We start from the raw sequence: 22199 nt of genomic DNA, 5'->3' as shown, positions 1-22199 counted from the left end.
ACATAGATTAGAAGGTGGGAACAAACAGAAGAGTGAGGCTCAGCAATCAGAAGAATGAAGCTTATTAAACTCTCCTGAGTTCCTTACTCGTGCGAAACTTCAAAAGAGCACCCAATCATTTCATGTACAGAAATATAGATAAATACAGAAATAGAAATATATATATGTAAAGTCATAGATAAATACAGAAATAGAAATATATATGTGTGAAGTCAAGTATGGAAGTAGGACTTAGTTTTAGCATCAACCTGGAAATCGGTGCTGTAGAAATGGTGTTTCCCCTGAGATGTTTGCATAGCCCAGACCTGTGCCTGTATTTACTTGAAAGTAAATATCATGACTATTTAGTAGGGCCCAAGTAAATATGTATAACATTGCAAAATTAATTATCATGGTTAATTTGCACATGCTCTTAATCTCTTTTTAAAACAAAAACAGTAGATAGACACAAAATGGTTTTGTAATATGTTTGATATACTTCAACCTGATCAATTGCAATCTTTTTAAGCAGCACATTTGTCTGTCTTTGTCAAGAATGAGGTAAGCAAAAGGTCACTCTATTTGGGATGGAAACACAAGTCTCAAAAGGAGCATTGAGGACTGGGAGCCTTTGCTACATTTTGACAATTAGGTGGCCTTACAAATCTATTGGAGAGCCAGTTTGATCTGTTAGCCTAAGGCTACAAACTGGCAGACTGGGCGTTCTAGTTCTGCCTTAAGCACAAAGCCACTGGGATGACCTTGGGCCAGTCACTTTCTTTCAGCTCTAGGAAACTGGCAATGGCAAACCACTTCTGAAAAAAATCTTGCCAAGAAAACTGCATGGACCTGCCCAGAAGTCTGCCCAGAATCTGACATTTCTGAATGGAAGAAAACAAAAATCCAAAATCTATTAGTGGTAATAGTAAGTAGAAACAAGAAATTGCAGAACATTTAATTTAAAAATTAAGTAGATATCTGAATTTTTACCCTTAAAAAATGCTTCATGCTATCACATTTCTCACAAATTAAGAATTTTAAAGCAGTAAAAATGCTTGTCTGCTCTCCTTTTCCTTCCAACTTCCACTGTTATTAATTCTGCCTTTTGTCTCCTGCTCTGGGACTAGTTTCTGGTCAAAGACAGATTGGCACCAAGGGGTCCCCAAGGGAGATCAGCTGGTACTAAAGTCACAACAATCTTCTGAGAATACATTTGCCAGACAGAAAAATGAGACAGTCTTGAGTTCCTTTGAGACTCCATAGTTGCTTAACCCTGTCTGCAATTTATGCTCAAAGGTTTGTTTTCTTTCTTTACACAGGTTGAATATGCACATGTAAACTGAGAATCACAAAAGCAAATCATATGAATGTTCAAAGTATACAAGTGGGAATTGCAATAAAATGTTGCTTGGTAGTACTCTTTTATATAAGTTAGCTGTTACCTTGATTACACCATTGTATTCTCCATTCACCCATGTTTTCCATCAGTATTGTTTTCCATTCACCCATGTTTTCCATCAGCATGAATGTTTTCTATTCACCTTCCATCAGCGTTGTTAGGTATAGACGTCATTTAACTACCTTTTATGAAATAGAAAAGAGATCCTATATAAAGACGATTTACTCCTATTTTTAATGTTTGTCTTGTATCTTTGCAAATATTCCCTGAACCATACTGATATTTCCTTCTTGTCCATGGATGAGGTTGTTTTAGCTATATAAAGAGAAGCTCAAGGTGATTGGTGTATATAAAGAGAGTATTACTGGTACGGTGCTATCTAGATAGCTGGTTCATATAGAAAAAAAGAAACAAAACAATTTGCATATATATGCTAGGCAAGTCCAAGAAGAGGTCATAAAAATATACCTTTATATAGTCATCCTCAGTGCTTTTTTTGTAAAAAAAAAAAAAAAAAGTGCCAGAACTCACACGTCATACAACCTGCCTTGCCTACCCTACAAGGTTCCATCCAAAAAAGGTGCCGGAACTCCGTTCTGGGTGTTCTATGACAAAAAAAAGCCCTGGTCATGCTTATGCATAAAGCACTGATGCCTGCTTTGAATTTTTTAATGACAGTTGGGTTGTTCATCCTGAATATGAATTACTGTTTGGCAAGGTATTGTTCAATTTATATTAGAAATACTTGTAATGTGTAAAATTTGCAGGGAAATATTTGAACTCTAATCCTAACTAAATCACTATCTAGTGCAGGACTGAAAGTGCTGGTGCAGACAGTTAATTTGAATTGTTTGGGTAGCTAATTAGCTAATTCTCCCTTTGCCGTATTTCTGCAAGTCTTCTTGGTATCATCTATCTGTTTTCTTTCAGGGTGTACAACTAAAATGTTTTATATAATTTGTGAGTATATTAAAATAAAAGCTTATATCTTTTGAATCATTTTCTAAACTGATATCTTCTTGAGTTAATAGCTATTTCACACTTAAGTACAATAGAGGCCACAAACTATTCTATTCATATCTTTGACTGCAGCTGGAAGGAGAATCCAAGCTTATCCTTTCCTTAAATTAAGCTGAGGATGTAATATTCCAAAACTAGGTCCATTTAGCAATGGGTCCTCAAAAGATTTCTAATAAATCATCCTTGATTCCACCATATTCATGGAAAGTATTATACTATTATTTCAAGATGGACATTTCTGGTTGTAGCAGCATCCTGCTTGAGTAGCAAAGCAGCTATTCATTTGACATGTCCAAAATACTTCATGCAAATTGCTGTCTATATTACTACCAGCAAGATAATTCAGGAATATAGTCCTGGAAGCAAAATTGAATTATTATACAGTGAGTCATGCCCAGTTCCGCAAGGTTTACTCCTTAGGAAATAATCTGTGGCCCTAGGACTGCATATAGCCCCTAGAATTCTTGGGTATGGCCTTCAAATAGTTCTAAAACTTGTTACTTAATTATAATTTTTCAATAATAAAGAAGAATGGTACTAAATATATAATTAAGCCAAATTAATTTTAATTTTATTTAAATATAGAATTAATAGAATTTATAGAATTTCATTTAACATCTGTTAATATGATAAAAATTAGCTTCTTCTAGACTATTATTTTTCAGTTTCCCAGTCTAAGCTGCAGTTCTGCCCTTTTCTTAGAGTATCCTTTTCAACCAGATCTAATCCTGTTTAATTGGTTGAGATCAACTGGGTACTGTGGTGTGCTGGAGCAAATAAAGCATGTATTTTCATTTTACGTAATGAAATCAAATTTAAATGTTATCACGACACAACTCATCTTGCTTCTTATTCATACAACCTGGCTATTGTTCTTTGGGGTTTCAGACAAGAACGTATTTGTGAATGCCAAATACAGAATTTGGCACTCTGTAAAAAAAATATCACATCTTTTATTGCTGACCTATGATGTTATTTCCAATGAGACATTTTTATGGTATTCTAGCCTTCTTCAGTTGTTCTGAAACCGACATGCAAGACTATGTGAAGATGCATGAGAATATGTGTCTTTACTTTGCACATGATGAGGGAAGGAGAGAGAGAGAGAAACTTTAGAAAAGAGTGTTAATTTTTATTTAATATTATATATCCTATTTATTCTCTTGGTGCTCAGGGCTGCATATATAGGAGGCTCTCCTAATTCTAGTCTTACAACTGAAATTGGTTAGGAGATGAGAAAGTAACTGACAGAAAGTCAGATAGTGAGCTTCATGATCAATGAAGTCTTGAATCTGGGTTTCTCTAATCCCAGTTCTACAGTTTAACAATATATTATACTGTAGTATAAATTACCCCATATTAATCAAGTGCTTATTTAATCCTGCACAATTTTGTCAACAGATAGGCAATTAGTTTTCACTAAATATGCAAACATGGCGTTCATTCTTCAGAATGACTTGAGTGATATATTCAACAATGAAAATGTATAGTTGCTACAGATTTGGTTATAGGGAATTTTATGATTCCTATGACTTAAGCAGAAATAGTTGATGCATATTATTCAAAGTAACCAAAGAATAAACCTCGTAGCTGTCCAATGTTCTGAAATAGCCCAATAGCTGTATTTATTGATTGTGGATAGTTTTCATACTGCAAATTAGCTAGCCAAAAAGTTTTAAGTTTCTCTATAGAGTATTATCTGGATGGAATATCTTTTACTTAACATAAAGCCATTATGTAGCTAGTGAACAAATATTTAGGTAATTATGAACATATATCATATTCATAAAAACTTGTATCAAAATGAATGTGCTGTTTTAATGCTCATGGATATTTTGGTGTGTTTGTTGCAATAATCCATTGAATAATTTCCCTGTTCTTTATCTTATGTTCACAGCTAGTAACATAACTTCTCCTAAAGTCTGCCTGTGTGATATTTCAGAAAATTCTGTAATGCATTTACATTCAGACTGTACCTTAAAACAGTTATTTTGCCAAGTCCTGTTTGAGTTTGTAACAAAGGATATCCTATAAACTAGACTTTTAAGTCAAAAGGGTATGGATCAAATCACAACAATGCCCAGCCATTCATTTGGGGAAGGGTTTTCCCTCTTTTCGCAGGATCTTTTTCTCCAGTGAATACATTCACAACAGAAAACAACAGTCTATAATACAGTTGTAGCCTGGCAATAAATCAGAAGAATTCTGATAGCACCTTTTCAGCCTAACAAACTATCATGGCCTGCTCTGACTCACATGAGCCTGAGACACTGGATCCTGCTCCAGGAGAGCTGATTGGATCAGCCAAAGGAAATTTTGAGTGCTTAATCCCCTGAGGTTGATCCACATGGCATTTGCCAACAGCAGCTGCCTCTACTCTCAAAGAATGAGGAATTGGATCTGGAAAGATTGCCCAGCCCCAGAGCCTGACATGTGCAACAGAGAGTACAGCAATATATCCTCAGACATATATCCAGCTAAACCCAGACACACTACCAAATCTATCATTTATAGACATGCATTCATGGAAGTTCTTATCCTGACTCTTGGTACTTTTATTCATAAATCATACATTGATATTCTGGTGTTTGGCACATTGTTATTTTAATCAGTCCTAACATGATATAGCATTTTCATTTGCCTATGTATTCAGATGGATTATAGGTACTGTTACAGGCATTCGTCATATAGTTCTGGAGTCCCCAACCCCTGGGCCATGGCTCACTACCGGGCCTCGAGCCTTTCGAAACCCAGCCGTGGAAGTGGTGGGCAAGTGCATGCGTGTATATCCCCACATGTGCACATGCCCACCATTCATGCAAATGAAGTTGTGCGTGCCTGCATGCTTGCCTGCCATGCCAGCGGAACCATCCCCTCTGTCCCCAACACCAATCTGCAAAGCCAGAAAGATTGGGGAACTCTGATATAATTCACATCAATATCCATATGATCACTATAAGAGGTTTTTTTATAATTTGATTACTTATAATTTCATTAATGAATTTTCTAGGCATGCCTACAAAGGTTACATTCCGTTCCAACATGGATCCTCTCTCTAGTTCAGCAAGCCTTTGCTTTTTCAATGTCAAAGTACCTACAATATCACAAAATGTGCTCTTTGTACATGTACATTTTGACCTTGGTATTTACAGGTTCTCCCCCCTCTAACTTTGGAGAAGAATGCTTAGATCTAGTTCTATCAAAACATGTATAATTAAGACGTGTTCACTTGCAGTGAGAAATTAGAGGAATATATTTTTAAATTCAAAGGTATGCAAATGAATCACACCATAAATTTATTGATTTTGTAGTGCCACAAAGGCCTATATTTTTTTAATTTAGGCTATTACTTTGTGATTTAAGACATTTAAACCATGCAACCATTCTTTGGGGGCATACATTTTCTTAATGGTTAATTAAGAAATAAGCTTTTGCATGTGGAACATAAGGCTAGAGTCATATTGCAGAAGACATAAACTCAGAATTTTTGGCTTGGATAACTAAAATCAAATTCACAACTTCTTGATTTGTTCTCCTAATGCTACTAATTAGCACTGGTGTTGTTTAATGTCTGGCATTTCAAAAAGAAATAACGTATAGCAGAAATTTCTCATGTCCTTAATTCTACTCTGATACACCTAGAGGATTTAGCAAAAGAAAATGGAAAAATGGTCTACTTCAATGGAAAATCCAGAGGCAAATAGAGATTTTTACATTCCAGTCACTGAGGTAATAATAAATTACTGCCATTTTAACTCACAGATTCTGGGACATTAGATTCTTCCAAATAATTTATAATTATCTTCAGATATTAGAAAAGTTAAGTCAATTTTGTGGTAAATAATTGGCTTCCTTGATCTTGTGTATTATTTGAAGGAATGCATATTAATAGAGTACACAGTTTAATTCATTGTACAATAAAGGTATCAGTACAATAGTCAAGATAAGATTATAACAAATTCATCAGCTTGCTTTTAAGGAAATAGCATCAATAACACATTCAACTTTCTGTTTCTTCCATAAATAAACTAAGATTAATCTAAAGGCCATTCCATGCATGTGTGCATTGACTTTGAAAGGAGTCAAATAAGTGAAAGGAGTTAAAGAAGCTCCTATTCAAGCTGCTGTCATTCTGCTGAAAAAACAGAATTTTGCAACAAGAGACATTCTAATGAATAGTGGCTATTGACAGAAAGGAAGAAGTAGAACTTAGACATTCCTTAGGTAATAGAGATATGTTGCCCAGTAACAAGGGAATAGTTGGAATACTCTTAAAATGCGTAGTATGCTGTCAGAGACTTTTTTAAAAATGCAGTGTGAATGAAACTAGGTCTCTGTTCATTTGTGGACTGTCAATCAACCATATCACTTTATGACATTTCTGGAGCTTGCTCTTAGTAAATTAAAATAACAGTAAGACAAAGCCATTATTAGACTTATAGAACCAATAAAACCACCTGAATTCTATAGAATTCTTCATTTATTTTACCTCTGCATAATATGCAAAGCAACTGTTCAAGCCAAATGTTGGCATAACTGGTACTCAGCAGAGGATTAGATAACTTTTATTGTCATTTTTTACTGTGGGCACATTGGCACACATTAAAAATGAAATTTTGTTGCTTGCTATCAAAAGTGTACACATACATAACACACATTTAATCATGCTATATACAACATATGTATAAACCTACACCCTTACATATAAATAACATGTAAATATTAATCACTGTCCATCTTGAATACATAACCGAAAGAGGAAGCTTTAGAGCAGGGCTTTTCAACCTTTTCACCCATTGTACCACTTTTAGGATATGGCAACACACAAGTACCACCAGTTGCCTAGCAAGGTGTCAAAAACTTGATGACCCCCCCAAAAAGGAAAAAAGTGATAAAGTATAGGTAGTCCTCGACTTAAAACAGTTCGCTTAGTGACTGTTCGAAGTTACACAATGGCACTGAAAAAAGTGCCCCCCAAGCCACAGCCAAGCAAGACAGCGCCTGGCGGCGCTCTTCCTCCTATCCAAGGTTTTCATTGTTGTGAGCATTTCTGTTGAGGATTGGCAGCGGGGGTGGGGTGGGGGGGTGTTTGGTTTTTATTCCCCCATCTGCTGGGTGGTTGCAGCAGGTTTTGGTCACTTCACACTGGGACACTGTGACCGTCATAAATATGAATCAGTTGCCAAGCATCTGAATGTAAATCACAAGACCCTGGAGATGCTGCAACATTCCAGCTGATCGGCGCTTCTTCTGGGCTTAGCAAAAGCACCAGGATCAGTGCTGCTTTCCAACTGATTGGTGCTTCTTCAGGGCTCAGCAGAAGCACAAGGATCAGCGCCGAGCTCCAGCTGGAGCCTGGCGCTGATCCTGGCACTTCCACTGAGCCCTGACAGCCCCGAAGAAGCGCCAATCAGCTGGAAAGCGGCATTGATCCTGGCGCTTCCACTGAGCCCTGACAGCCCTGCAGCTTCAGCCATCTCTTGCTCAGGCTTGTGCGGTGCTGCCACTGGTTCAGCTCACTCCTCTCCCCCGCTACCACTTTTCTAGGATGGTCGTGTACCACCTGCCAGGTGCCAATGTACCACAGGTGGTACCCATACCACTGGTTGAAAAACCCTGCTTTAGAGTTCACAAGGTTGATACTTTCTCCCAGAAGGTAACAAGGAAAACAGATTGTGAAGAGGATGTGTGGTGTCTAGACAATCTTGCGGACCCTGCTCCAGCGATGTTTATATGCTAGGAATCCTAATCTGAACATTCTTTGATGTTTAGCATGTAGCAATATCCATTTACAGGCAGATAGATCAACAGAACTATGGAAATATTCCAAAAAAACTCCCTTTGCCAGTGGAATTGATAAAAATAGGGTGGGGACATGATAGAGTGAAGTTAGAATTTGTTGAAGCTGGAATTGCTAATTTAATTTGAGACAAGCTTCTCTTACATTCCATTACATTACATGCAGTGTGTAACAATGCCTGTTCATGTATGAATAGGCATTGCTATAGTATCTCCTATATTACCAAATTGTGTTAAGCAATACTGGTAGTAGCTGGAAACAAAATCAAAACTAACTCTCCTCTCACCACACCATTACTATACAGGAATGAATGGAATGTAGGAGGAAGTAGGCTTCTTAGCAAATCAAAAAGGTTTCTACTAACGTCTTGTTATCCTATCTCTTACTACCCTTTCCTAATAGCGTTCCAAGTAAATTGGGATGTCTAAGATCCAGAACTGCATTAATACACTTTTATTTTTTATAATGTAGAAAAGGATTTTTGATTTACCTGTAAAAATTTGATCTGCCTCAGCATCAGACAACACTTTCTTATACAATTTTAAGCAAGTTTTCTTAAAAGCAATGCCAATTATAGCCAATGAAACTTACTTACACCAGACAAGTGCACATAGATATGTGTGCTTTTTTGTCTTCATGTCTTCTATCCAGCAGGCATAGCCCTTAAATTCAAATACTGTCCAGCTTTTTTATTATCTATAAGCTGCCTCTTCCTGAGCAAGCGTCAGCCATAAAGTAACAAGCTCAGCTTTGTGACTTTAGTTGATTAGTACCATTGACTGATTTACCCTGTGTACTGCTGCGGAATTAACCTTGCGTGTGCTCAGTGGTGTTCTACACATGATACTCAAAATTAAAGATAACCATTTTAGAAACGTCCCATTGGAGGCCTTAAGGCTTTATTCCCAAGTAGGTATGTATAGGATGGCACGATAAATCGAGGCAGATCCTTTTTATCACTCCCCTTCTTTAATCTTCCTCCTTTTCGACAGCTTCTTCCAACCCGGTGTCCTCCAGAAACTGCAAATCTGATTTCTTGTCCCTATGGCTAACATTTAAGGGCGGGAAATTCGACTACTCTCTATTGGGCGATGTCATCAGGCTACGCCGGGCGAGAAAGATTGAAGGCTTCTCCCAGAGACCATATGCCCGGAATGGGACGGCTTTTCTACCCATCTTCCCCGCCCCTTCCCCGCCCTTCCTGAGCCTAAGACGTCCCGGCGGCAGGGAGCAAGGGTGGCTATAGCAACCTCGCCGCCGACTAGGCCCTCCTCTTGCCTTGCTTTCCCTGCGCAGAGACAGGGAGGAGGGAAACGAAAACAACCGGGAGGCGCCGGGGCTTACGGCGAAGAGCCGACTCTAGAGCAGAAACATGGGAGTCAGGATGGACGAGAGTGGCGAGCGCAGGAGGAGGCGGAGCAGCCCAGGTAGCGCGCAGAGGCCTAGCGGGGTTGGGCATTTGCTCCCGTAGCGCAGGGGAAGGAGGCGCCCGAGTATTCACTCTAAGGTCCCGATTGGCACCGCTGCCGAGCGCCTTCTTTTCTAGAGCTCCCGGCCCGCTGCAATTGGAGAGAGGGCTGTCCCGCTCATCCGAAGTACTTGGTGTGTGGGTGGCCGGCGACTAAGATCCAGATTCCAGCATCCCGTGGGACCTGATCCCCTCGCGCCGCCGAAGGTTACGCGACTTCACCTCCTCGCACAGGCTGGGCTTCTGTGACCCAGCATGCACTGCTTTCTCAGGCTCCGCAACCGTTCCAGAATGCGCCGTTCTGGGCTCATGGGGGAGGGAAAGCGGTGGTGGGAAAGCATCCTCAACGGTGCTGGCCTGCTCCAGATAACGCAGGGAAGGGACGAGGAGCGTGGGGATTTCCCAGCCTGATCATCTATCTCCACGGCAGCAGCAGCAGCAGCAATTGCTAAAGCATAGGGAAAAAAATTCCCTATCCTAAATCAGATACTTTTTCTGACTTGTTAATCCACTACTAAGGGCAAGAACTTGGCACCAGCAAGCAGGGTTTTCAAAGACTTAATGCACCCAGGCACTATTGTCAGTGGACATCAGCCCCTCCATCTTTTTGCATTACTTGCTGCAGAACAACTGACGAAGGGTGAGATACAGGTGGTCCTCGGCTTATGACCACAATTGAGCTCAAAATCTATGTTGCTAAGTGAGACATCTGTTAAGTGAGCTTTGCCCCATTTTACAATCTTGACTGCACTTTTAAAATTAATAACACAATTGTTAAACGAATCTGGCTTCCCATTGATTTTGCTTGTCAGAAGGTTGCAAAAGGTGATCATCATCCTGGGAAATTGCAACTGTCATAAATAGGAGTCAGTTGCCAAGGGTCTGAATTTTGATCACATCACTATGGGGATGCTGTAACAGTCATAAGTGTGAAAAATGGTCTTAAGTCATTTTTTTCAGTGCTGTTGTAACTTTGAATGGTCACAAAACGAACTGTTGTAAGTCAAGGACTACTTGTATATAGTTGTAGGAAATAAATGATGTATAGTATTTTTTCTGTGGTGTTAGTATTTTGCAAGACCTTAATTATTTTGCCCTGGAAACTTGCTTGTTCAAACACAACAAATGTGATTTTTGAGGCAAGATCATTCAGGAGTGATGTCCATTAAATGTGAGTGTGGTGTTAAGTCTAAATGTATTTCATTTACATCATTTGTGTCATTTGTTTAATTATGCAGTTGTTGTAAATGGGATTGTTTGCAGTAATATTTCAATTCAGTAGATACATTTTAATGGTCAGCCCCTGATATTTATCCATGAAATGGGAAAAGTTCATTGATGGAATTCATATTAAAAAATTGACCATTGTGTCTGAAGTCTGTTGAACCAAGAGCATGCACTGCTATTCATGCATTTGTAGTCTTCTTCATCTTTAGGTAGAAATAATTTCTTGATACCAGAATATCTATAAAATATATCCTGAAAGATAAATGACTATGCCTAATAGATGTTGTAATTTCCTAAAGATATACCATATTAAAAGTTTTTGTAGAATGGAAAGAATTTTCTGTACTATCTTAGCTTTCTCATGCAAAATAGGATCTATATATATTCCATTTTATTGAAAGTTGCCCAAAATTGTCTGAAAGATGGGCAACCATATAAATGTTTTAAATAAATAAATAAAATAAAAGGTGGAAGATCTCACCTAATGGCCTGTCTTTCCTACTAAGCATGTATAACACAACTGAGGAAATACTACTTTAAAAATATTAATGAGAAAGTTATTCTTTCTGAGAAAAGTTTTTATTAATGATGTTATCCAGGTGCAAATTTATAGCAGTGGAACTTTCTGACCAGAGAAAAAAATTAGGTAGTCCTTGTTTAGCAACCACAAATGGGACGTGTTGCTAAGCACAGAAAATCATGTGACAGAGATGGACTTACAACATCACCTTCCATTCTGTTGTTAAGTGAGTCATCACATTACTTTTCTCTATTAATTCTGCTTCTGGGAAGCCAGTTGCGAAGCTTGCAAATAGCATGACCATAAGACTTTGCAACAGTCATAAATGTGTGCCAGATGCCATCAAATGGCTGCAGGATGTTGCAGTGATCATAAACAAGAAGTTTAGTTGCAAAGCTTTGGGTTTGTTTTTTTACACTATTTTTTACACTTTTGTCATTAAACAAGGCAGTTGGTAAGGACTACTTATAGTCTTTGTAGCTTTTTGCATCACTATTAGCAAAGTAAGCTAACGAGTGACATCTAAAGTAAAACTCAAATGGGAACTTCCAACTGTGCATACATCCCAAGAAGTTCTTTTATAACATTCAGGCAAAAGGACATCTTTCCAAGCAGTTCAGCCAGGACTATATGAGAAGTTAGAAGAGATATAGTGTTATTCTTTCATTGCAGAAATCCCATTCTGTCCTTCCTAGTAAAATTTTCAAGAGCTGAATAGATTCATTTTATACAGCCTTTGGTCTGCTCTTTTGAGTCAGTATAGCTACCACACAGTGCTTGTTTAACTGTAACACTGACAAACTAACAAACATTCTGGCCTTGGACCAGAATTACTCTCAAATTAATATTTGTTTAATTGCTGAACTATTATATTTTCCCTGAATTTTAATGTTAAACTTTAAATATTTCTTGCTGAAAAAGCGTTTGCATTGGTTGCTTGTATATTGTTTTCCACCATAATAAAGTTGCTAAAATTATAGTAAATATAGTAGACATTCTCTATAAAAAAGAAAAAAATATGCCATTTGCTTTCATTGCAATCTAAACTCTAGGTAGCATCTGCATAAAAACTTAAGCCTATGAAAGCATAGCATTCTCCATTAATGCATCTACTTTCTTGATAGCAAAATATTAAAGTAGGTGTGTTTTTTTTTAAAAAAAAAAAATCCTACAGCCCCAGATTTTTAACAGGCAATTACAACAATCTAAACTTAGTTTTTTTTTATTTTTTCTTTCAGTAATTGAGTATATGACCATTCCTAGATATGGACTAGCAAGCCCATTCAAAGGACATTTAAGTACAAAAAGTAATGGTAAGTAATTTATGTGATGCGATAAATAATTTATTTGGAAAGCATACTAGGCATAGAGTGCTACAGGCCTTTTATTTAAGCATTAGTTTGACAAAATTTAGCAGTATAATCAGTTTAACCAAGAAATTAAATCTAAACCTAATAATGTTATTAAAGGAAGATATTTAGCCATCTTGATCTTGTTTTTAGCAATAAGTAATACAACTTTCAATCTAGAGAAAACTGTTAAAGAAGCATAACTAGATATTTTTGAAAACCATGTAACTTAAATAATTCAAAAAATGTATACAAAGTATTATCGTAGTTCTTCATTTAGCTTCTTTTTTCAAAACACAGTGAATTAAAATTGTCATATTTATTTATTTTATGTAAATTTAAATAAATTCTCTCACCACTTGTCCCATCAGTGCTTTCTGTCTTCATTAGCATGAAATTGTCAGAACCTTCAAGCTGAAGTCCTTAAGCCTCTTTACCTCAGAGTGATCACATTGACTTCATAATGGGTCTATTCTTGGAGTGGCTATGTTGAGGATGTCATGCTAGTTTCACATGCATGGATACGTGCTGCTCTACTGACTGTTAAGACATAAACTTTTCTTGGCAGAAGCATTGCTGAAATGGCTCTGTGATTAGCGCTCATCTTGTTCATGGCTCAGTAACAGAAGAATCTCAGTCTTGTGTGAGGGTTGATTTTAGTTTACTTATTTATTTAATATATGATTAGTTGTTGGAACTGCTACTTAGCACAAGCTATGAACTCTGATGGTATTAAGAAACTAAGAAAGCCAAAAAGGATCAAAAAAGCAAGACCATTGAATAAGCCTGCTGATAGCAGTCCACTGACCCCCTTGAAATCTATGGTCCCAGCAAATACAGCTGAAGCCCACTCATATCTAAAGCATTAAGGGATCTGGAAGAAATGGCATCCTGTTTAATCTAAATCATGGGTGTTAAACTGGTGGCCTGCGGGCTGGATGCGTCACACGCTGGCCACGCCCACCCCAACTCCGCAAAGGCAAAAAAGTCATGATACGTCACGTGACGCGATCGAGTTTGACCCCTGTAATCTAAATTAATTCATAGCAAGAAATAGATGTGGCTAATGAAAGATCATTATGTTTAATTTAATTTATTTAATTATTTTTTTTATAACGTTAAGTTAAAAAAATAGGAGTAGTAACTTAAACTTTTTAAAATGTAGTGCTTTCACAGAGGGTTTTGTAGAATCTTTCAGCTTGAAAACTACACCTGCAAACAATGCTATGGCATCAAGAATTCCTGATCATTTCTCAGGCCATTTTAAATAAGACTTACAAAAAAAATATTCCTGTAATAAAATACCGTATTTTCCGGCGTATAAGATGACTGGGTGTATAAGACGACCCCCAACTTTTGAGAAGATTTTCATGGTCTTATACGCTGGAAAATATAGTAAGCACCTTTTATATAGAATAAACCTCAGAGAATGTTATATAAATCTTGGGAAAGATTCTCTGCCAAGGATTGCATTAATCTACTTATTCTCTTATATGTGAGAAGAAGAAAGATCTCATATACAAACTGCCACCTTCTGAACTTGGGTGAGCTTTTTTCTCTGGTTCAATCTAAAAATTTTGTTTTATGGTTTTACTTTTTACTTAATAACGTTTTAGATTAAATGAAGTATTTAGAATAGGTTGGTTTAGTTTAAGTATGTCTGGTTTCTTTTAGTTCATCTTCATCTAGTTCTCTGTTTTAAGTACTTTAAATGTTTTAACTACCATTGCTTGGACAATTTCAATTTGTGTCAGAAAAGTTTTGACTATATTTTTAATCATTGAAATAATTAGGTTCTGTGGCTAGATCATTGCTGCTTTCTCATAATGGGCATTGGACAAGATCACCATTATTCTCCCTTTTTCATACAGTTTATTCATTCCAATAAAAACAGTATGCAACAATATCCAGGTCTGTTATGCTGTTTATTTCATTTTAATGCCACTTTTATTCACATTTTCAGTTTTTCCTTGTATCTGCAATTGTGGATCCAGATTTTTGGCATTTTATCCTAATGCTCAGATATGTTTTATTTTGGTAGCTTTCTGCATTGACTCCTCCTCCTGCAGACTCAGTAATCAGTACTTCATCAGGGATCACATGGCTGTTCACTACAATAAAATACTTTCAGCCAAAGGTAAAAACACTCATACTTGAATTATTTTCAAACATTTGTTAAAAAACCCATATGGTATGGTAGTAAGAATGTCTGACTAGGACCCAGGAGATCAGATTCAAATGTCCACCTGGTCCTAAAGGTCCTAGATGGGCATGAGCCACACAAGAGTATTGTTAGGATAAAATGAGTGGGAAGGGGAAAACAGTGTATATTACTTCAAATTTTATAAAGGCAAAAAAATAAAGTATTATAAATATTCTGTTATCAGAAAATAGGAAAATAAAACATATTCTTACAAAAATTTGGTTAGAGATGCAGATCATGTGTGCCCTTGCAATATGATTTTTTTTTTTTTTAACTAAAGTGAGATAGGTCATTTTGTTGTCCAAAACTTGTATAGCCTTGTGTTTTCTCCTAAATTGTTGAAAGCTTGGTGGCATACAGTTTATTATTGTGATTATGATCATAATTTCCATTTCTCTTTGCGGAGTACTTCCAAAGGCAGTTTTCCTTTTATCTATATTTTTTTTAAAAAAATAAACATTCGGATTAATGGATATCAGTTAGAAGTTTGAAAAATGCCAATATCGTTATCAGCACTCTAATGATTACATTTTTAATTTAATCAGAAATATTTATGAATCTCAAGTACATACTATTTTCTCACCAAAAACGCAACAGACATAAAGTCTATGGATAGGAAGTATACCAGTCAATACTAATGAAAGTTTGAAGGTTTCAGATAATTATGTAAAATAATTATTTCATAATATGTCACTTCCTGGGTCATTGAGCAGATATTTATTCTCCAAGTGATGATGTATCCTAATTAATATTTAGCAGAATGGTCTTTTTCATCTCTTTTAAAGAGATTACAGAATAAGACAAAAGTAATATTCCTGTAGAGGTCTATTCAGAGGTAAATTCCCTTGAGTTCATTGAGGCTCTTTCCCCTGGTCAGTGGATTGGTGTCTGTCACAAGAGGGGTGCATCAAGTACTGAACCACTAAGGATATATAAAATGTTTCATAAAATTATTTTGTATAGTCCATGGACCCACTGAAATGTGTCAGGTGCTTGGGGCTGGGCTAAGAAGAAAATGGCACAGAAGAGTCAAAGAACTCTAACAAGCACATTTTATTATAGAAAACCTAAGAAGCTAAGTATTCTTTATAGCAGCCAGTATCTTGCATCTATTTCCCTTGCCTATTCTATGTAAAGGATTAGAAGCATTTCTCTTCTAGGCATGGCATAAGAGTTTTCATCTTTTCTTTGTTTGGATAGTACCCAGATTTGATGTCATATTTTTTATCTTTTTACTTTTCTCTGAATGAGAATAAATTTTCTCACAGGAAATATTGGTGTTGGGGGAGGTTGGTGAGTTATGTCCCTCTATGGCAGTGGTTCTCAACCATTTTAATGCCGCGACCCCCAACCGGTCGTAAGTCGAGGACTACCCAACCAGTCGTAGGTCGAGGACTACCCAACCGGTCATAAGTTGAGAACTTTCCCTGCCCGGGAGCACCGCACATGCATGGTGCTGCCCCCTGCACCAGCCGAGGCGTAGCTGGCCAGCGGCAGACACGACGCAGGCCGACCACCAGCTGGGCCACCAGCTGGCCCAGCCCAAGGGAGGTAAGGCACCCGCCGGGCCCTACGCACACCAGCAACCCTCCCTGCGCCCGCTGGCCTCCAACCTCCCACCTCTGGCCCTCTTTTACTTACATTTTTAGTAGTTGCTCAGCAGGGAGGGGTGGAAACTTCCAGACAGCTCGCCTTCGCTGCAGACAACTTGCAGCACCGTTTGCAGAATGGGACTTTTGGCGGGCTCAGCAGGGCAGAGACAGCCTGGACAATTCCTATTGGCTTTTGAAAGCCAATAGAATTAGACTCTATTCAAGAGAGTCTATTCTATTGGCTTTCAAAAGCCAATAGAATAAAAGGGAGTAGCACAGCTAAGGAAAAGGGGAAAAAATGGCAGACTGCGTTGTTTGGCGACCCCCGTGAAATGGTCGTTCGACCCCAAATGGGGTCCCAACCCACAGTTGAGAACTGCTGCTCTATGGCATCAGCGATGGCTTATTGAGAGAAGAGAAGGGAGACGCTGGGAAGCAGGTGGCGCTGGACCAGGCAGTTATGCCAAGCTGGCAACTGCTGAAGAGAGAATGAGAGGTTCTAGAGCCCAACACGGTATGGTAGAATTTTTGCAATGTAATGTTTTGTTTTGGGTTCAAAACTAAATGTTTTCTATTTTATGAATACCCCTATGACCCACTATTCTTCTTATAGTAGCTTTTTAAGACAGACAATTGCTAATGAGGTTGTTTTACTGGCTGGAAAAGCAATTTAAATTACAAATATGTAAATGGATGCAATAAATTAGGATCCCATTTTTTTCTGTGTAGCAGGACATTTATTTTTCTAACGGATGAAATATCTGAGATACTTTGAGGGTAATATTCCACATTGAATTAGATATGTAAGATAGAAAGAAAATGTGCTATATTGAGGAAGAAAGGGAAAATATGTGATCAGAATACTTTTATCTGATGTTCTACAGAGACATGGAATATCATTATAAACCTAGTACTTTGGCTATGCACTTACTCATTTAATTCTACTGATACTTGATAATTCCAAGCTGAGATTTGCCAGGAAGCCATAACACTTACTTATTACATTTAAATAAGCCATTTCTGTCAGCATTCAAGTTTATTTAGTTGAAGATATGAGTTCGCAAAAGAAATAGATGAGTAGAGTTAAAAGGAAAATACATTCAGACCACTATTGACTTACAGGAAGTCAGTTGGTGGATATAGATGATAAAGGCAGAGTTAGAAACCACAGTGGCATAACTGTTTTTCTCTAAGCTGCCACTTCGGTTCATTATTTCTTCTTACACCATTGTTACAGTTCACAAGTAGAACTAAAGCATTCAGAGAGCTAAATTATGCTGAAGTCTACATAAAATCAGGGCATTTCCAACTCCTGATATCTAATGATATTATAATGGAACTGCAGGTGATGGTTCTGGGAAAAGACAGATAGGAGTTAGGCTAAACTAGACTTGTGGAAAAGGCCACCACCTCATCTCTTCTTCTGATGGTTGTTGCTTGAGGCAATTAAGGAAAGGAATATGTTAAGTAAACAGGACTTGTATGTTCTGTCTCTTTGCTTGCCTGGATGCTGATGTCTTGGCAGAAAGTAATCAAATGGCAGTTGGTCTTATCCTCTCTAACATTGGAGGCCTGACTGTTTTAATTTGAAATTAGGCCAGGTGATCAGGAAACCTTATTGTCAGTACTAAAGATCTAGAGGTCTTTAACAGTAAGTAATGAAAGCTTGGCAGATACGGTCTTCGGATATAATTATAAAAAAACCTATTAAATAGCTTCTAAGACTGAGTTCCTAAGATTAATTCAGATGAAACCCAGAGTGGTTTAATCGATAATTCTAACTAACATGTTGCTGATCCAGCTGACAGCTCAGTATACTATTGTTACCTCCTTCAGTATACACTTTTTGTTTAAGCTCTCCTAAGGTGAGAAAAATCACTGCTAAATATAAAGGATATTTTATTATGGAATATACAGAGTGTTAGATGAAGACCAGAAATTTTACCTCAAGATACCATGGCAGTCTTGCATTCATTATTATTCTCCATAAAGGCTACTGGAGATACAAAATAAAAATAGGTTTTGTCTTATATATTTTTAAAAGGGAGGCATCAAAAAATTGAAAAATATTTTTCAAGTTTTAGCAGGTTACCATTTCTAGATGTTCTGCTGTTTTCCTTCCTATATTCATGGCTGACTCTAGTGCAGTATTATGTCTGTGGGGTCCTTGGTGCTCTCTGAGTTCAGTTGTTTTCTTACAGATGTTTCATTACCCAACTAGGTAACATCAACACTTATTAAGGGCTCCATAGTTCAACCCTGAGTTACAAATATTCTCTTTTATCAGTATTATGTCTGCATGATATTATTGATTGATTGATCACCCATCTCGCAGAAGTTTACTCTGATTCCCAGACTTGATGGCATAACCAGGTCTTGAGGAATTTCTGGAACATTAAAAGGATGAAGCTAACCTTATGTTGGGGGGGGGGAGAAAGTTCTAGAAAACAGTTGCCACAGCAGCGAAGAGACCCACTACCTGGGATCTACCAAATGTAGGTCCCTGGCAGATGGTATCTGCATTGGGCCTTCTCTGCCAGATCTAATGGGTTGAGCTGATATAATTAAGAGACAGGCAGCCCCCACATAATCCAGTCCCATTCCATGAAGGCCTTTAAAGGTTAAAACCAGCACTTTGCATTGGCCCTGAAAGCAAACTGGCAACCAATGCAGATCACACAGTAGAGGTTTAATATGACCTGTCTTCTGCACCAGCTGAAGCTTCCAAATAATTCTTCAAGGGCAGCTGCATATAGAGTACATTACAGTAGTCCAGTATGGGGGTAATTAGAATGAATGTGAGCCGAACCTCCCTATCCAGGATTGGGCACAACTGATGCCCAATCCAGAGCTGTGCAAAGACCCTCTTAACCAGACTACTACCTCTCAAGCAAGATTTATCAATTTAGGACCACCATAAATTGCACTTTGGGTCTGTCTGGGCAGCGTGATTCCATCAAGCACTAAAGATGGCATAGTCCTAGAAATAGGCCCCCAAATTTCATCTCTAAGGTCCTACATGGTTCATTATTTGAAATAACTCCTCCTCTGGAATTCTTTTACTCGCCCGATCATATTTTATATAGAGATCAACTATTTATTTCCTTGTGGGACTGACATCTGACAGGGCCTTGGAAGTGGGTTTTCCCATTGCTGTCCCTATTCTCTTTCCGAATGGAACTTTGGTTTATTTCATCCATTCTGTGGTTCAGAAAACGTGTAACAATTTTTGTCTTCTAGTTGACACAGGAAAAGGAGTTCTGTAATATGCACATGGGATTTATATTTTGTGGATTATTTATATGGGTTTGGATTTTAGAAAAACAATTAGCTATCTAGAGCCTCAGGAATGAGCAGCATACAAATATAATAGGGAAGTAGATAGCTATATAGATAGGCAAATAATAAAATAAAAATATATTAAAAACATGGTTAAGCTGTTAAGCTTCACTTCAAAAAGTTTCATTTTATAGATATGTATTGATAGCCAATTAAGTTTATTGCAAAATAACTTTTTTATTCACTTTAATTGTGTTGTTTGTTTTCAGCTGCTATAGACTGTTCATTACCAAAAAGCAGATTAAATAGCATAAAATGTAAGTATTTGGTTTGTTAATAATTTATAAAAGGACATAATGAGAATTGTATTTCATACCATTATTATTCGTAAATTAGAATTATTATTCATTACTATATATACCATTAGTCACACTTGGGCAGTGACATTTTCTCTCCCTCCCATCTTCAAATTTTTAAGTTGATTTGAAATGTTCTGCAGTCTATTATTTCTGGTGAATGCTGTCTTATCAATGGATGAATACAATTAGCCATGACACAAAATACACTGAACTGTGATATTTCAATTCAGCACAGTTTAAACTGTCTAGTAAGAATATGCTGTGCTATTGATTATTTGTTTTGTTTTGTTTTGTTTTGTAATCTTAAATAGCAAGAGCTACCCCACACTATTCAGTAGTACCGTTCAACAGTATTATGCTTTTGCCTATTTTGCTTTTTAAATTGTGTTGTTTGGTTTGATCTTAAACTGGATGCCACCTCAATCAGTTGGTGAGATAGGCAGCTACAGATATTGTTTAATATCTGTTTTGCTTAAGCATCATCAATCAATGAATGCCCACCACTCAAAGACTGTTGTGGAGAATGCTGCAGTTCACAGTTCCTCCATTGGGAAGGGGATTGAACTAGAAGATTTGGGAATTTTATTTTCATCTTTTCAGGTCTTTGATTCCACATAATAAAAAAGTCTTATAAAATGGTATGAAACAAGCTTAAGATCAGTGAGAATTATTTAGGGCAAAAATGCAGAAAATAAGGTGAAAACAGAAACATTTCTACATTTAGGCAAGAATTTGTTTGATTATGAATCAGTAACATAAATTGTTTCTCTTGGAAATCCAGCAGAGTGGGACATTTTAGTCGCATAGGAATGCGTTTTAATCCTTTTTTTTAGCTATTTAAAACATTTTTTCCTGGCATTTCTGTGTCTTAATGAAGATTTGAAAACAGAAAATTTTCATACAAGAAAGAGCACTTAGTCACAGATAAGAGTATAGATAGGTATCACGGATTATAGAGCTGGTATTAGATAAATCAAAGCTCAGTGTGAGCTAAAGTTATCAAAGGGGACTTAGAATAACAAGTGCTTCTTTAGATGTGTTCAAAATAAAAGAAAAAGAATTATGCTAGCTGACTAATAAAGAGGGCAAAATGCTTTAAGGTAACAAACAAAAGGCATAGAAACTGAGCTGTTGTTTTGATTCAGTCTTAATTAACAAAAAAGAAAATTGGGTATTCCAATATTATGAAGATAGGAAGGCTAGGATGTAGAGACAAAATTGAAGCTTGAGATTGAAGAAAGATGTTCAGGAAATACATCTTTAGCTTAAATCTTCATAAGCAGATAAATTGGATCCTAATGTACAGAAGAAATTCATTAAGTCTGGCTGAACTTTTGTTGTTGAGATCTTGGTTAAAATGCCAGATGACTGGAGGAAAAAAATGTATTTTTCTTCAAGAAAAGAACAATGAGGCTTGATGTTATGGAAAGATCAATATTATTTTGTCTGATCACTTGTTATCTAAGAACTTAGCTTTTTGTTGTGTGTACATCTATTCTAATATGTATTTTTCTTTTTTTGTTCGTTTGTTTATTTTACTATGTGATTTGTAAGGGGCAATAAAAATTATTTTAAGATATGGTATTGAAAGATCCAGGAAATGACAGATTGATCAGTCTAACATTGCTAACTGGGAAAATTGTAGAGCAGATCATGTTTATTAAATTTGTAGATATGTTATAACACTGAGTGGATTATTGCCCAGGAAATAGAAAGAAAATTCAAAACAGTCTGGAAATGTGCTGCAAATAACTGTAAATTAACAAAAACAGAAAATGAACCAGAACAAATTCTGCCTTCTCCCAAATATGTACCACATACTGATGCCAGATCATACAAAGTTGGATATCCAAAGAGAATAATCTTTATCTTTTCTTATTTGGTGTGATGATCTGATCTTACCTTACCTTATTATCTTATCTTACCTTATTTTTATTGTAACACCTTTGATTATTAGAAAATCAGTAGGGCATTCTCATTGTGACTAATTCCTGACTTATTAAT

General features: G+C 36.9%; 1 protein-coding gene across 3 annotated transcripts in view; it reads left to right on the top strand.

Annotated features, from left to right (window-relative positions):
• The first annotated feature begins 9377 nt into the window (after positions 1-9377).
• The window catches only part of SPATA7 (spermatogenesis associated 7), a 36908-nt gene continuing 24086 nt past the window's right edge, over positions 9378-22199 (top strand). Inside the window, exons 1-4 of one of the 3 annotated variants that reach the window (XM_039333469.1) lie at positions 9378-9625; positions 12652-12726; positions 14804-14899; positions 20106-20153. In XM_039333469.1, coding sequence (XP_039189403.1) covers positions 9571-9625; positions 12652-12726; positions 14804-14899; positions 20106-20153 — 274 coding nt within the window. In that variant the 5' untranslated portion in view covers positions 9378-9570. The other 2 variants (XM_039333468.1, XM_039333467.1) reach the window with 2 other exon arrangements.

This window comes from Crotalus tigris, unplaced genomic scaffold, assembly GCF_016545835.1.
Source record: "Crotalus tigris isolate CLP2741 ecotype Arizona unplaced genomic scaffold, ASM1654583v1 scf7180000024506.1728113, whole genome shotgun sequence".
Taxonomy (NCBI): Eukaryota; Metazoa; Chordata; class Lepidosauria; order Squamata; family Viperidae; genus Crotalus; species Crotalus tigris.
The sequence above is the reverse complement of the archived record's forward strand: the minus strand, read 5'-3'. Positions and strand labels throughout refer to the sequence as shown.